The 18,138-nt window shown below is 38.3% G+C and overlaps 1 protein-coding gene across 1 annotated transcript in view; it reads right to left on the bottom strand.

The window, feature by feature from the left end:
- The window catches only part of LOC137032414 (B-cell receptor CD22-like), a 299,667-nt gene extending 284,907 nt beyond the window's left edge, over positions 1 to 14,760 (bottom strand). The window contains exons 1-5 of the mRNA XM_067404170.1: positions 14,545 to 14,760; positions 1,325 to 1,403; positions 744 to 1,091; positions 397 to 645; positions 55 to 309 (exon numbers count right to left, since the gene is read on the bottom strand). Of these exons, the coding sequence (XP_067260271.1) occupies positions 55 to 309; positions 397 to 645; positions 744 to 1,091; positions 1,325 to 1,403; positions 14,545 to 14,760 (1,147 nt within the window). The remainder of the gene's footprint in view (positions 1 to 54; positions 310 to 396; positions 646 to 743; positions 1,092 to 1,324; positions 1,404 to 14,544) is intronic.
- Positions 14,761 to 18,138: the final 3,378 nt, after the last annotated feature.

The following is an 18,138-nucleotide window of genomic DNA, read 5'->3' as shown; positions in this document are numbered from 1 at the left end:
CAAAGATAGTTTATAGGATTTAACATCACAGGTACCGAACCATCATTAACTCACACATGATGTTTAAAGTCACAGCATCAGAGTATTTCTCTCCATGTTTATTGATGGATCTGCACTTGTATTCTCCACTGTCATCAGAGCTGATCTTTGAGATGTTGAAGATTCTTCCAGATCCTACAAACGTTCCTCCTTTAAACCAGCTGATTTCTGCAGGAGGGTTTGAATCACTGCTGCAGATCAGAGTCACTGAATCTTCTGACACTATTTCACCAGATGGACTGATGGACACTGAGACACTCTTTGGAGCGTCTAAAAGGGACAAAAAATAAATCCTTAAATCATCTCATTCAAAGATAATCTCCAGGTTTTAAAAAGAACAAATTAATCTGTACTCACACATGACATTGATCTGAACAGCAGGAGAGATGTGATTGTGTCCGTGTACAGCACAGCTATATCTGCCTGCATCCTCTCTTCTGACTGACTGCAGCAGGAGTTCATTGTTTCGGTCTCTTTTCTCAGTTAATGGCTGTGAGTTTCTGTACCAGATGAATGTTGCTCTGTCAGTCAGAGTGCAGCTGCTTTTACATGTCAGACGGACTGAATCTCCCTCTGTCACTCTCTCAGGAGACTCCACCTGAAGATCTGAACACAACACACACATTATATCTAGTGCTGCTGTCATACACTGATTATTATTCAACATAATGCACAGAAGAAGAGAGAAACCTCATGAAAGTCACCTGTGACAGTAAGAGTCACTCCTGGATCACCAATCCATTTACCATCAGGTTTATCAGTGATGAATCTGAAATAGTACTCGTGTGAATCCTTCAGTGTCACATGACTCAGTCTGATGTGGCAGTTCTGCTGTTTATCTCCCAGATACTGAAGCCTCTGACTGTATTCAGGGTCCTCAGACAGATCTGGAGGATCTACACCCTTTTTTACAGGGTTTTTGGTCCAGAACACTTTATTGATCTGATGTCCAGTAGGGTATGTATAAGTGCAGTTCATTATCACTGATGAGTCCTTTAGTGCACAGATGTGTGAAGGACTGTAACTCACACCCCAACCAGCACTAGAAACCCCTGAAACACAAAAATAATAATAATGTATATGTTGTTTTATCAGATACACTGAGCGATTAAAACTGACGGGCGAGATTATTGTTTCATTTTGACTAAAACACTGCCTGCGGAAATCACAGAGGAGGAAATGATTGAGGAAGTTGATTACTTAAACCCCATGTACGATACACCGCCTGTTTGTTGTGTTGTATCTCGGAAAGCTGAAGATTCTAAGCCCCTTGATTTGTCTAAACCTTCACGTGTGCTTCTAATTGTGGATTCTGATGACAGTGTTTTGGTGTGGGCCAGCTCAGGTAAACTCAAAGTTTTTTTCTAATACAAGAAAACATGTCAACTCTGTGGGAATCAACAGTGTACCTGTAAAATGCAAAATGACACCAACATTTCCGGTTACTATTAATGATATCCCATCATTGTTCAAAATGTAAGCTTTTGCAATTATACCTGATTCTCCATTCTGCCTTTTGGGTAGAGATCTGGGGCCGTATTCACAAAACATCTTAAGGCTAAAAGTAGCTCCTAACTTGCCGATTTAGGAGAAACTCTTAAAAATAATGGGCGTGTCAGTCCTAATTTTAGGACTCCTACATTTTTGCTCTAAGAGTATTTCACAAAGCATTTTAGCGTTAAAACTAGCTCCTAAATCTGTGAAACGTTAGGAGTAGTCAAGAGGACTCCTAAGTCACTACCCTGCTGGAAATTTTACGTTCCCAGAACATTCTCAGAACGTCCCCACTGGTGTTGAGTAACGTTCCCATTATGTTCACAGACGGTCACGATGTGGAGTTCTTTTAAGGTTTGGGGGACGTTATTTGGTGGACCTTCAGGGAACATTCAAGACATTCTCTGAACGTTTAGGGAACTATACTTTATTTGGAAATGTTCTCAGAACGTCCCCGCTGCCTTTGTCAAAAACTTGATTAATAAAAGTGGCTGTTCAAACAAAAACTATTTTCACTTAAAGCTCTCTACAGGTATTTCCTGGATTAATAGTATGAAACCTTTTCTTTAAATTGCAAATCTCTTGTATTAAGTCATTAGCTGACAAAAACACACACACAAACTAATGAAACTGCTGTACCACTGCATCAGTAACTACACAGTTACTGCCTTTAAATAAAGCAACATGAAGCTGGATCATCACTGACTGAAGCACAGGAGCTACCCTTCAGCACAATGGTGACACATAAAACTCAGATAGCACAAACAACATTAAACAATAACAGGGGCTGTATTCACAAAACATTTTATCTTACCACTAAGAGTTATGTAAATAGCAGTAAAAGTTCTTAGCTAAGAGTTTTCTCTAAAAACCTATTCACAAAGCTGCTGAGACAAACTTTTACTAAGGAATAGACTGAAGTCTTAAGCTGAGAGTAAGGGCGGGGTTGACCTCGTTGCTATGGACTAAACACACAGTGATTGGCTGATGGGGAGGAGTCAGTGATTTAATCATAGAAACATTGTAGAATGAGGTGTCATGTTTACATATTAAAATAAATTTAAAAATACAAATGTTGCCCTATTCAAAATAAATGTTTTTTTTTAATAAAAATGTTCCACAGTCAAAATAAAATGTTGACATATTTTTGCCATAAAGGTTTTAAAATGTAGACTAAGTGTCACTAATTAAACTATACAGTTAATTGTCCACCTCTTGGATGTTTTTATCTCAAGAGAATGCAGAATTCAACCGACAAATTATGTTTTATAAACAAAGTTTGGGAGAAACACATTCAAACTGTCTTTCTAATCAGCACGAGGAGAGGAATAAATACACAGACGATAAATACACAGACGATATATATATATATAATTTTTTTTTTTTTTTTTTACTCTATTAAATTATTGAACCCATGAAAACCACTGCCACAGGTAATCAGACAATATTTATTTATTTGTTAAAGAGTAATTTTTGGCATCTCATCATAGATTCAAATCTATAAATCATTTTTTTTTTATTGCATTGCATTTTATTGCATTTATAAAGAAAAGGTTCAGCACCTAAGGCTTTATCACTATTCCCACAATGGTGTTCAGTGTCTTTGGGTGGATTAGGACTGTTTGTGATTTTGTCTTAGTGACTTAGGAGTCCTCTTGACTACTCCTAACGTTTCACAGATTTAGGAGCTAGTTTTAGCGCTAAAATGCTTTGTGAAATACTCTTAGAACAAAAATTTAGGAGTCCTAAAATTAGGACTGACACGCCCATTATTTTAAAGAGTTTCTCCTAAATCTGCAATTTAGGAGCTACTTTTAGTCTTAAGATGTTTTGTGAATACGGCCCCTGACCTCTCTAGATATCTGCATCTTCACTTATTACAAGGCAAGGCAAGGCAGTTTTATTTGTATAACACATTTCATACACAATGGTAATTCAAAGTGCTTTACATAAAAAAGAATAATAAAAATAGAACATAGGGAATAGAAATAACAGTAAAAACAGAGAATTTTGCTATCTAGATGGAAGAGCTAGGAAGTCTCAGGGAGTTTGTTGTTGTTGTTGTTGTTGTTGTCGTCCATCAGTGTTGGATCTAAACGGATCTATTCATCAGAGCAGATCAGAATGGATCTTCCTCATCCAACAGGACCGCTACCTGTTAAGGCACTTCAAACTGATAAACATAGTTTCAACACAGTAAAATCCACAGAGTTAAATCAACTCTGCTCAGATAACATTTGGTCCCTCTCTGAATAGTGTTAAAATAACACTGAAGCAGAGTCAAAGTTAATGAGATAATTAAGCTATTAATTAAGGGATGATTGAACATTAATGATGAACACCTGCTGTTAACAAGCAGAATAACTGAATAAAAGAGAAACACAAGAAATACAAGTGACTTCAGCCAAAACCATTTAATTGAAATCAACTGAAGGTAAAATACATTAAATCTCACATGATCTGATTTAAAGATCGGATTTACTTATTACTAACCATATTGACTTTATTTCTGTCACATGTCTAAATAATTTCATATTGAAAATTAATAGAGGTTTAAATGTTGGTGTTTTATTGGTCAGTAAATTTTGCCACCATCGTGGTGGTCAGGGTTTGTTTTAGTTGGGCTCTTGACCTTTTCTATGTTTCTAAAATAATTTGTGTTTGAGCAATTGCAATAGTGTTTCACAGCAAACACTTGTGCTTTGCTGAATCAAAAGACTAAAGGAGCAGATCCACATAAGTTTGCAGCTTGAAAGCCATTTCAAATAAGCATTGCCAAGAGGTCTCGATTTCTTGACTGAGATTCAATTATCAAAAAATTACAACAGAAACAAAAAAATTCCACTAAACAAATGCCACTGTAATACTTCAGTGCTAAAAATGAACAGCTATTACAGCTCAAGCTTATACAAGAAAATATAGCATACAATCCTCAACAGTGGTGACAATAATTATTCATACTGCAGTGCATGATGGGAGTTTTGTCATATGGTGATACCCAGCATGCATTGTAGCATGAAGCATCTTATTTTTATCACCATTGTTGAGATTCATATGCTCATTCTTGATGTCTGTGTGTGTCTAAGTGAGGCAGTAGTTCAATTTTATTTATGCACTGCATGGTTTTAAAATTAAATATTATATCTGTTTGCTGCAGCACTTTCTTCTCATGCTGTAGTCTTACAGGGTTGCTAATGCAAAACCAAAATGTACAAATAACTAAACATATGATCAGTAGCTTTGGATACAATCAGGTCATCTCACAATGATTATATCAGCATATAAGCACTGACTTATACATTGTTGCAGAGAAAAACCTGACATAGAAAGGATCTGCTCGTTTAGTCTTTTGATTCAGCAATGCACAAGTGTTTGCTGTGAAACACTATTGTAATTGCGCAAACACAAATTCTTTTAAAAACATAAAAAGGTCAAGAGCCCAACTAAAACAAACCCTGACCACCACGATGGTGGCAAAATTTATTGACCAATAAAACACCAACATTTAAACCTCTGTTAATTCTCAATAAGAAATTATTTAGACGTGACAGAAATAAAGTCAATATGGTTAGTAATAAGTAAATCATATCTTGAGAGATTTAATGTCTTTTACCTTCAGTTGATTTCAATTAAATGGTTTTGGCTGAAGTCACTTGTAGTTGTTGTGTTTCTCTTTTATTCAGTGATTCTGCTTGTTAACAGCAGGTGTTCATCATTAATGTTCAATCATCCCTTAATTAATAGCTTAATTATCTCATTAACTTTAACTCTGCTTCAGTGTTATTTTAACACTATTCAGAGAGGGACCAAATGTTATCTGAGCAGAGTTGATTTAACTCTGTGGATTTTACTGTGAATCTCCCCTTTTGCCAAGACACCTCAAACTGCACCACACAGCCCTAATCCCCCTTCCGGAGATATCTTACCTATGGAACGCAGTTCAAATTTCCCATTTGGAAATTTCCCCCTTTGGAAAGTGTCCTGACTGTAATCCAGAGATATCTTAACCATGCACTACAGCTTAAATTTCCCCATGGTTTGGCAAATTTAACAAATTTTAACCTAATCAATTTCTTCCTAATTCTCCCAGCTCTTTCAACCAGACAGCAATATTTAAAATGCATTAAAAGTCAGAATAACAAGATGATACATAAAATATATAAAATACATTAAAAATGAAATAAAAATAGGAAAAGGAATTAAAAGAATAAAAAGATAATACGTATAAAATAAAGTGCAAACAGTTCGGACATAGCACAGTGCTCAGTCAGCAAATGCATAGATAAAAAGATGTGTTTTGAGTCTGGATACTGTTGGAGCACACCTGATCTCTTCTGGAAGCTGGTTCCAGCTGCGGCTGGCGTAACAGCTAAAAGCAGACTCTCCTTGCTTTGAGTGAACCCTGGGTATTTCTAAATGACCTGATCCTGATGATCTGAGTGATCTGTTAGGTTTATATTCTATGAGCATATCTGCAATGTATTGAGGTCCTAGGCCATTGAGTGATTTATAAACAAGTAACAGTACTTTAAAATCAATTCTAAATGCAACTGGAAGCCAGTGCAAGGGCCTGAGGACTGGTGTGATGTGTTCATGTTTTCGGGTTCTGCTCAGAATCCTGGCAGCAGCATTCTGTATGAGCTGCAGCTGTCTTATGGTCTTTTTGGGAAGACCAGTGAGGAGCCCATTACAATAATCCACCCGGCTGGTGATGAAAGCATGAACAAGTTTCTCTAAGTCTTGACTGGAGATAAAGCATCTAATTCTTGCAATATTTTTGAGATGATAATACGCTGATTTAGTTACTGTCTTTACATGGCTACTGAAACTCAGGTCTGACTCCAAAATCACACCAAGATTCCTGACTTGATTTTTAGTTGTTTGACCCCTAGAGTGAAGGTACATGTTCACTTTGAAAACTTCATCTTTGTTTCCAAACGCAATGACTTCAGTTTTGTCTTTGTTTAACTGAAGGAAGTTTAGACACATCCAATTTTTAATTTCATCAATGCACTGGCACAGGGACTCAATGGGGCTGTAGTCGTTAGGTGATAGGGCTAGGTAAATCTGGGTGTCATCTGCATAGCTGTGATATGCAATTTGGTTCTTTCTCATCATTTGGCTCAGTGGCAGCATATATAGGTTGAACAGGAGGGGTGCAAGTATTGAACCTTGAGGGACTCCGCATATCATGGATGTCCACTCAGACTTATGGTCACCGATACTCACATAATAACCTCTCCCTTCTAAGTATGACCTGAACCATTTTAGGACCATCCCAGAAAGCCCAACCCAGTTTTCCAGCCTGTCAAGAAGAATGTTGTGATCGACAGTGTCAAACGCAGCACTGAGGTCAAGTAGAACCAGCACTGTTAATTTACCTGTATCTGTGTTAAGGCGAATATCATTTATTATCTTTATGAGTGCTGTTTCTGTGCTGTGATGCGGTCGGAAACCAGATTGAAAGTTATCAAAGTATCCATTCAAGCTTAAGAACTTGTTCAGCTGATTGAAAACAACTTTTTCAATGATCTTGCCTATGAAAGGAAGATTTGAGATTGGCCTGTAGTTGCTCAACATGGTGTTATCCAGATTGCTCTTTTTCAGGAGGAGCTTAACAACTGCATTTTTCAGGGATTTTGGAAAAGTCCCAGAGAGAAGTGAGGCATTTACCACTTCTAGGAGATCTGCTTCTAAACAGTTTAACACTCTTTTGAAAAAAGATGTGGGAAGTGTGTCAAGGGCGCAGGTTGATGTTTTAAGGTGCTATACTGTTTCTTCCAAAATTTTACCATCAATTGCTTCGAAATCAGACATAATAGCTACTTTCTGAGGTTGTGATCTGATCTGTTTTACCCCAGTGCAGCTCAAGGATGTGCTGATCGCCTTTCTGATATTATTAATTTTCTCAGAGAAGAAGGAAGCAAACTCACTACATTTGCTGTCTGAGAGCATTTCACTGGGAATCTGACTTGGGGGGTTTGTTAGTCTCTCTACAGTAGCAAAAAGAGCGCGGGTGTTGTTTAAGTTTGTGTTTATAATATTTGAGAAGAAGGTCTGTCTAGCTTTGCCTAATTCCACATTGAAAGCATGAAGAATATCTTTATAGATGTTATAATGGATTTCAAGTTTTGTCTTTCGCCACATGCGCTCAGCTTTTCTTTTTTTCAAACCACTCTGACTTTGTTTCTTTCATACACATCTTCTTAATGAGGTGTTGATGTTTTATCAAAATTTATAGATATCACCGTTACGGAGGTAAGCGCTTGCTTTAGTTGGGCTCCTGACCCTTGACAATTTGACTTTATTTTTTCTCCAATTGTTGTAACTGTGTTTTTCTAAAGCATTTGTTGCTATAAAAAATTGTGAGAACATAAATGTGATCAATTGGGTTTGGATGCTTAGTCATTGTTGTTGATTTGATCATCAAACATTGACCTTATTCACTGATTTTTAAATATTGTGTAAATATTGTGTTTTCTCATATCGGGAATGTTATTAAATGACCAACAGAAGACCATGTAGCAACGTTCAGTTTAATGTCCTAAATATCATCATTATAATGTTCTTGTGTGAGCATAAAATTAAATTGGAACGTCCCCCTAAAATCATATAAGGAACCTTAAACTGCCGCACTTTCATTACCAAAACAGGATGTTTTATGTCCCAAATGTTCTGTAAAGTTTTAGAATTTTTGTCACTTTTAGAGAACTTTTAGACAAAGTTGCACAAGGTCACGAGAATGTCGCCTCCTGTGTGAGTATTTTATAGAAAATAATAAAGTTTGAAGTCACCGTTATAGAGGTGAGCGTTTGCTTTAGATGGTCTCTTGATTCTTGCCATTTTTAACATTTGATTTTCTCTGGCTGCTTTAACTATGTTTTCAAAGCACATTAGTTCTAACAAAAAAAGCAGGAAAAAGTCTGATCAGATGAATTTGGTTGTTTTGTGCTGGTGATTCAGTCATCATGGAGTGTCCTGCTTCATTGAGCATCACCAAAATCTAAACTGAGTGTGTTAAATGTTACTTTTGCATTAATTGAAGGTTTTTTTACCCCCTCTTTTATTAGTTTTTTCTATACATTATACAGAGTTTTGAGCAGTGCCTTTTAGACTCACACAGACATCATGAATCAGCGTATGATCCTCAGCGATGGTGTCACTAAAATATATTTTTTGTGACTTTAGTAGCTTTTTTGTGATGTTCAGAGTTTATCTGAAAATTTTGTCACCATTGTTGAGGATCATATGCAGAATCTTGATATCTGTGTGAATCTACATGATGCTATCTGAATAATTTCTGCATAAGAATAACAACTTACATAATTTCAAAGTAGAACAGGTTCTCCAGCATTATATCTAGGTGAATGAAAACAATATTCGAAGATCTGTGAATAAGACAACTGTATGACTCTATATCACAATCAATTTTCTCACAATGTTTTATTGCAACAAATGCTTTAGAAAAACACAGTTACAACAATTGGAGAAAAACTAAAGTCAAATTGTCAAGGGTCAGGAGCCCAACTAAAGCAAGCGCTTACCTCCATAACGGTGAAATTTATAAATTTTGATAAAACATCAACACCTCATAAAGAAGATTTGTATGAAAGAAACAAAGTCAGAGTGGTTTGTAATAAGTGAAGATGCAGAGATCTAGAGAGATCTGTTAGTGTTTAATGTTCTGTTTCTGTTATCTGAGATTTGTGTGTCACCATTGTGCTGGAGAGTAGATCCTGAGCTTCAGTCAGTGATGATTCAGAAACATTGATGTTTTGCTGCATGTTGATTTATTTAAAGACAGTAACTGTGTAGTTACTGATGCAGTGATGCAGCAGTTACATTAGCTTATGCGTGTGCTGCAGTTAATGACTTACTGCAAGAGATTTGAAATTGAAAGAAACGGTTTCTTAATATTAATCAAGGAATAACCTATAAAGACCTTTAAAAAAAATAGTTTTCATTTGAACAGCCACTTTTATTAGTCATTTTAGCTCTAATTTTCAGTTCATTTTTTTTTAAAAGGGCAGCAGGGACGTTCTGAGAACATTTCCAAATAAAGTATGGTTCCCTAAACGTTCAGAGAATGTCTTGAATGTTCCCTGAAGGTCCACCAAATAACGTCCCCCAAACCTTAAAAGAACTCCACATCTTGACCGTCTGTGAACATAATGGGAACGTTACTCAACACCAGTGGGGACGTTCTGAGAATGTTCTGGGAACGTAAAATTTCTAGCAAGGCTGTCACCTAACCTAATGGAACGTTCCCCTAAACTCATATCGGGAACGTTATTAAATGATCAACAGAGGACCGTGTGGGAACGTTCTGTTAATGTCCCAAACATCCTCATTGTAACATTCTTTTTTTGACCATAAAATAAACCAAAATGGAACGTCCCCCTAAAGTCATATAAGGAACCTTGAACTGCAGCACTTTCATTACCAAAAGAGGATGTTTTATGTCCCAAATGTTCTGTAAAGGTTCAGAAATTTCACCACCTTTTGAGAACTTTTAGGGAACGTTGCGTAAGGTAAGACCAAATCACAAACAGTCCTAATCCACCCAAAGACACTGAAAACACCATTGAGACAATAGTGATAGAGCCTTGCGTGCTGAACCTTTTCTTCCTAAATGCCTTCCTAAATGCTGTATACTAGTTTAATTAGTGACACTTAGCCTATATTTTAAAACCTTTATGGCAACAATATGGCAACATTTTATTTTGAATAGGGCAACATTTGTATTTTTAACCCTCTGGAGTCTGAGGCTGATTTGGGGCCTGGAGAAGTTTTGACATGTCCTGACATTTGTGCTTTTTTCAGTTCTTCATAAACATATTAATGGAAAAAGTGTCATTACACTGTATTCAGCACAAACTAGGTTACAATAATATGTGAGGAACATGTATGTACATGTTTGTGTTTTTGAAGGAATAACATTTATGCGTGGTTATTGAAAAAACAAAAAACTTAAGTCACTGAAATAAGGCCAAAAAAAGTATAGTAAATCTGTGTTCACAAGACTTTTGGGTATTGGAGGTTGTAGACTAGAGTTTTTGCTTCAGAATTATGTAAAAATTATGCTGCCTACTCCTTCATATAAAACAATATATTCATTTAGTTTTTGTAAGACACTTTTTGCCAAGAAACACAGTATGCGAGGAGGCGTGAATCACCACTGAAAATGGGCCATTCTCACCTGAGAAGACAAAAGAATTGGATAGTAATGAGCTGAAATGACTTGCATATTAATGAGGCATTTCAGTCAGGTAGGCTGTGGGCTGTCACTTGGGCCCTGCATGGGCAACCCAAGTGGGGCCCATAGAATTTTGTCCATTGGCTCCACACAGGCCCCATGTGTGTTAGCCCATGGGGGCACATGATGGGTCCATAGTGGGCTCTAAGTGGGGCTCATTTGTGTGTTCATTATAGGGGTCCACATGTACGTTGTATTCAAAAATAGTTAAAAGTTAACAGTTGTAATGTATAATAAAAACAGCTTTTGAAAGTTAAATTAAACTCAATAATGTTAAAGTTGTTAAATGCCGCTTTATTTATCATCTTATATTTATGTTGCATTTGTAAAGTCATACTTCTGTTATATCAGGCACATTGTTTTGAACTTTAACTTGTTCATATTCCTTTTAGTAGTAGATATCCTTTTACTTGTCAGTTTAGTTATTTGGACAGAAATATAAAGTACTGGCATGGTTTGATCATAATCATGCGTGCTTTTTAAGAGAGTGCTCCTGTTAATGATTTGATAGTATTGTAAAATAATTGCCTTTTCTGTCTTTTCTCTCATTATTGTTCTTAAGATATGAAGCTGATGGGTCTGCCTCAACCCAGGAGTGACGGACTGAAGAATTTCCAATGCTCTTAACCTGTTTTATTGTACTTTTATTTTTCTTCTTATGATCAATAAAAAGGTGGTTTACAAATTCTGAGTTGAAAGTCATTTTCTTCACAGTACTGTAATTTAAATTATATTAAGTCAGGTACAGGTTTACTAAAACATAACTTTCTTTTGCAAATGAGCACATTAAAGCACATTAATTTCACCTACAGGAATAAAAAAGAAATATAAATGGGGCCCAGTTCTCACCCACTGTGGTCCCACAAAAACCCCATAGAGGGGCCATTTGCGGATCCAGTGTTATCACCCTTTTGGGACCCATAAGGGTTCTGTATGTGGCCCACATTGGCCCCATTTATTAGAACCCATATGTGAACCATGTGGGCCCCTATAATGAACACACAAATGAGCCCCACTTAGAGCCCACTATGGACCCATCATGTGCCCCTATGGGCTAACACACATGGGGCCTGTGTGGAGCCGATGGACAAAATTATATGGGCCCCACTTGGGTTGCCCATGCAGGGCCCAAGTGACAGCCCATCAAAAACCCACATGGGGCCCACATGCATGTTGGCTGGGTAGATTTTAGATTATAAGAAAGAAAAAAAAAAGATTTTAATTATATATAACCCATATAGCCCAGATAAAACCCATGTGGGGCCCACAAGGACATGTTGGCTGGGGCATGCTGGGAGTCATGTGTTTTATACTATGGTGGCATTATTCATGATGTCTGAATACTGCACCATTTCTTACACTTTTTTGTTTTCAAATTAATTCAAATTAATATTTTCTTTTTATTGTTATTAATTGTAAGTAGTTGTTGTTGTTGTTGTTTTTTTAGAAAAACAGACATCAAGAATCAGCATATGAAACTCAATAATGGTGACATGTTTCATGATATAATGCATGTTGGAGCCACCATAGTATTAAAAAAAAAAAAAACTCATGATTCCCAGCATGCCTTGCAGCATGAAGCTTAAAGCAATCAGGTACTGTTGGTGAAAATAATTTAATAATGAACAACCACTTTCAGTCAGTGATGGTGCTAGACAATCAGTTTTCTTCTTGATGGTGTAAATCATATCACCTGATTGTTTTAGTTGACTGTCTCCTTTATAACAAATTATGTGTTTGTGTAAACACTGTTACAAAGGCCACAAATTTGACATAAAAACCATGAGACAAAATGGGCAACTAAATGAAACATAATTTTCAATAACACATCAGCATCTAAAATTCTCAGAAAGAACTGTAGATGAATGACACAAATAAAGAAAGTCTGGTTTGTAATAAGAGATATTTAATGTCTTTTCAGTTGATTTTATCTATGGCTGTGGTGCCTTCAATAATCAAACAATCATCACTCAATTAATCACTCAAGTTTCTCTTTAACTCTAACACTGCTTCAGTGTTGCTTTAATGCCCTGCTTGTTGTTCCCATATGAACACTGAGCGGTGTTGATTTAACACCGGGTAATTTACTGTGAGTCAGTGGCATAATACATAAGAGCCAGTGGCAAATTCCCAAAGCACTGGCAGAGATGCTGGTTCAGGATCTGGTTAGCGAGGTCAGAAAACGCATTCTGATGATGGAAGTGTTGTCTCACTTATAGTTCAGTGAGTGCAAGACATCACTGCCATTGTCAGAGCGAGATCACACCTCACTTAAGCGAATGCTGAACGCAGTTGGACATAGTGGTGTATTAGAGGTAAAAAATTATATATATAAATATATATTGTTTTTGTTTTTTTTTCCGCACAAACCGGTATCTTGCACAAACCAATTGTGTGTTCACCGTGTCTTAGGACATCAATGTGTCATCACGAGCCACAGAGTTTAATTTGGATTTTTTTTTTTTTCATTGACAGGCATTATACGACTGACAGACTGCAACGGTTGGAGTTAAACCCATTTTAGCCAACCGGCATTCCTTTTGTAAGTATTTTTCTAGATGTTTTCCATGTTTTATATCTCAATGACATAATATAACCAAATAAAGGATTTCAAGAACAAAAAAAGGTATTCACTTCCTTCCTGTGACATGAGGCTGTCATCTTCCTACCCTTACTTCCAGGAAGCATATTGAAGGCAAACCCTCCCAAAGAAAAAAAAAAAATCATGTTAATATGAAGTATTTTTTTGTTGACATATATATATCTACGTGATATATATCATGAGGGTCTCTAGAATCATCCAAATAAAACAAATCTTACAAGAGAGCTATAGTTTTTTGTATACTTAGTCAAAAGTCTTGTGGCAGCTATTGTTGCCGGTGGGCAAATGACTTGTAAGTACATATATAATGGGGAAATGGGGTATATTGTGTTTAATGGGTTAATAAATCAGGGTTATTGGTCTTGTTTATTGCTTTTTGCCTTCATAATATTTTATATTAATATATATAATTATTTTCTTTTAATTTATTTATTTTTTGTTTGTTTGTTATATGTGACCCTGGACTACAAAACCAGTCATAAGGGTCAATTGTTTTTTAAATTGAGATTTATACATCATCTGAAAGGTGAATATATATATAAGCTTTCTATTGATGTATGGTTTGTTAGGATAGGACATTTGGCTGAGACTCAACTATTTGAAAATTTGGAATCTTAAGGTGAAAAAAAAAAAAAAAATTGCCTTTAAAGTTGTCCAAATGAAGCCTTTAACAATGTATATTCATTCACAAAAATATTTTTTTATACATTTACGGTAGAAAATGTACAAAATATCTGTCACAGACACGCCAGGCTCCACCTCACCACAGTACCCACGCAATCAATCACCAGCTTACTAATCACCGCCACCTGCATCTCATTCACTCTGCAATCACCAGCACTACAAAGCCACCACACTCACACACACTCACTGTCCGGTCTCGTTTGCAATACTACATGTTAATGCTTACCTTAAGGACTCACCTTCATCATACTTACCTGCTCCAGCGATCTCCTTCATCTCCTTCGTCTCCTGGTCCCTTCGTGTGCTTACCCTTCTGTGTGTGTGAGTGTCTCCAACGTCTCCCTCCATCTCATCTCAGCTCCTGGATCCACAAACCATACAAGGACAGTATTACTTTATATTCATCTCTCAAGAACCTGATAACAGCCATTATCACTCTGTGTTCCACACATTGTTCAATAAAGCTCACCTGGATTGCTTTTATCTCTGCCTCCGTGTCTATATCATAACAGAAGACCGGACCATAACATCTTAACGGCATGAGCACCAACGATCCATTCCAGGAGCTCGTGGACGTGCTGCGTCGAGCACTCACACCACAGCCCTCAACATCGTCATCCCTCAACACGGCTGTCTCCACACCCACCAGCACCGCTCCTTCACCTGCATTCACCGCCAGTCCCATGGCCAAACCGGCGCCCTACTCTGGATCGGCGGAGGAATGCAGCAGATTCCTTCTCCAATGTGAACTGGTCCTGGAGATGCAGCCGCACCTCTACACCACAGACACGGCTAAAATAGCGTTCATTATTTCACAACTGCAAGGGAAGGCTCTGCAATTGGCAGATTCGCTATGGACCCAGAAAGGCCCAGTCGTCCAATCCTATTCGGCGTTCGTCTCCCACTTCCGGGAAGTATTTGGGAAGCCTCTGACGGATTCCTCGACTGGTGAGAAACTTTATAATCTAAAACAAAGAAACCTCTCTGTTAACGAATATGCCTTGCAGTTTCGAACGCTAGCCGCCAACAGCGGATGGAACGAGCAAGCCCTCATCACCACGTTCCGTCAGGGGCTGGAACCCTCCGTGCGGCTGCATCTCGCTACATACGAGGACTCCATGGGATTAGAACGCTTCATCCAACTCGCCATCCGCGTGGGGTCCCGTGTGCAGTCGTGTATTCAAGAACACCAGGGCCAGTCATCCACCACCAACCTCCTCCGTCGGTCCGAACCCGTCAGCTCCCCAGAACCAGCCACAGAACCCATGCAAATCAATCATTCTCGTCTCACCCCTAACGAAAGACAAAGAAGGCTGGCCCTGAATCTCTGTCTCTATTGCGGGACTATGGGGCATAATCTCTCCACATGCCCAATACGTCCTCCTCGACCCGTGGTGAGTGCAATATTTCCCTCCATTCAGAAAATGAAACCACTCACTACTACTGTAACCCTTACTTCTGCTAACATCTCTGTTCCAGTGGTGGCGCTCCTTGATTCAGGGTCAGCCGGAAACTTCATCTCAGGCACCCTCTGTAGACAACTCAACCTCAAGATCTCTCCTTCACCGACAAGCTATCAAATCCACTCCATCACGGGCAAGCCCCTAAGCCGCAGACACATCCGTCATTGCGTGGGTCCACTTCAACTCAGCATCGGAATCTTGCACACTGAACACATCCATTTGCTGGTTCTGGAGGAATCCACCGCTGACGTGGTTCTAGGGCGCCCGTGGCTGGAACAACACAACCCCAACATCTCCTGGTGCACGGGCGAAGTCCTGAAGTGGGGCGATCACTGCTTCCCAGACTGCTTCCCAGCGCTTCCTGTTCCGAAATCTCCACTCTCCAAGCCTCTTCTCGTGAACGCCACGTCCATCGAGAGCCCTGTTGAGAAGCGCTCCGTGGATGTCCCCCCGGACTACGCCCCCTTCAGTGACGTTTTCTGCCCGCAACGTGCCTCCAAGCTTCCTCCACACCGGCCATGGGACTGCGCCATCGATCTGCTGCTGGGTGAACCAGTGCCCAGGGGACGCATATACCCCCTGTCCATACCGGAGGAGAAGGCCATGGAGGAATACATCAAAGAGGCACTCGAACAAGGTTACATCCGCCCGTCTACTTCCCCTGCTGCTTCAAGCTTCTTCTTCCACATCTACCACCGGAGTGGGAGCGGTCCTTTCACAGCAGCAGGGGACACCAAGTAGACTCCATCCATGCGCCTTCTTCTCCCGCAAGCTCAACCCGGCGGAGGTCAACTACGACATCGGTGACCGCGAACTCCTGGCCGTCAAGCTTGCCCTTGAGGAGTGGAGGCATTGGTTGGAGGGAGCTACTCACCCGTTTCAAGTTCTCACTGATCACAAAAACCTCGAATATCTGAAGGCCGCTAAGAGACTCAACCCTCGCCAAGCTCGCTGGGCTATGTTCTTCTCTAGATTCAACTTCTCCATCTCCCACCGTCCTGGTTCTAAGAATACGAAAGCTGACGCCCTATCTCGCCTCTATGCTCCTGAGGAAAACAGGACTACATGCATGAAACCATTCAGAAAAATTTGGGCACAAATGGGTTAAAAATCATCATTTGGGTGAACTATCCCTTTAACAATCATAACAAGACTGCACATTAAAAAGAGTATCTCATGTATCTCAAAAAAGGAATTATTTGTCCATACTTCAGATAATTTTACAGCTCAAAAGTCCTTGCAAAGTTTCAAATTAAACTGTTCACGCTTATTATATTTTGATTCATGACCACGTAGTTTGTCATTCTGATCATTTTGCATTATTTGTTTCAGTTTGTGCAATATATTTTTACGTTTTTAAATTTTTGATTCACGCTTACTATTTTTTGATCCGTGACCACAATACTATTGGCGGGAATTCAACTCCATAATTAATCACTCATTTTGGAGTCTTAAAAAAATAAATTTATTAAATAAAATTAAATGAAAGTGTTTCTAATATGAATATAACAGAGACTCACTGTGAATCATGAGCAGAAAGATCAGAGGAAGAGCAGGAGCCATTCTGACCAACATCAGCATCAAATATATCTATAATACAGCATAAATCATCACTCATATACTCATAAACAGTGTCTGTTCATCACTCTAAACAGCTCTTAGTGTTAGTAAGATCTTTGCTCATCTGAAGATTATTAATGCTCAACATCAGTGTGTGTAAATGAACTGATCATTAGATGTTCAGAAGATATTTCTCATGTCAGGAATCATGTGTTATATGAGCTTCATCTATAGAAATAATCATCAGTTTTTATTGAAGTATGAATGTGTTTGTCTTACCGTGTTGAAGCTCATCAGATCAACAGCAACCAAATGACTGACTGTTTTAACTCATGCACTTTAGCTTCACATAGAAGGACCTTGTGTGGTTAACCATGCGGTGGAAGAAATGTCTATTTCTCTCTCCACTGAACAAGAGCACAACCACTGAAAAACTGAAAATAAATTTGGGGGTTTTACGTTTACATTTTCTCTGTTAAAACAACATCTCACAGTCCGAGAAATATATTCATTGTGAATTTAACAAAATATTAGTCATTCTTTGTGATAGTCTGATGTCATTTTGATGAACATCAAAAGTTGATAAACATGTTGGAAAGTAAAAATGAGAACTATTACTTGTTTTGAAAGTATGTAAGTGCATCTTTCTACTGGCTATTTTACACATATAAAGGTTAGTAGCTAATTTTGCACAGTCTGCAGAGAAAACCCAGCAGGAAATGCATCTGACATCCTGACAACACATACCTAAGCATTCAGATGTCATACACTCATCTTACATTCACACTCTCACACACTCACTATATGGCTTACAGGAACTTTACATCTGTGCAATAGTTATACACAGAGAGATCTTGAAGCTATATTACAGGCCTGTCACCAAGGGGATGTTATGGGGCAAGTTATGTATAAGAGCCATTATGTCTGTTGTAATTCTGTTTTTTGACCATTGGGTTGAGTGTGGGCCTTAATGAGTATATAGGAAGGCAAAGACTAAGGGCAGGTGTGTAATTAAAGGGAAGCACAACATTTTTTGAGCA

The sequence above is a fragment of the Chanodichthys erythropterus genome, chromosome 12 (genome assembly GCF_024489055.1).
Source record: "Chanodichthys erythropterus isolate Z2021 chromosome 12, ASM2448905v1, whole genome shotgun sequence".
Taxonomy (NCBI): domain Eukaryota; kingdom Metazoa; phylum Chordata; class Actinopteri; order Cypriniformes; family Xenocyprididae; genus Chanodichthys; species Chanodichthys erythropterus.
The sequence above is the reverse complement of the archived record's forward strand: the minus strand, read 5'-3'. Positions and strand labels throughout refer to the sequence as shown.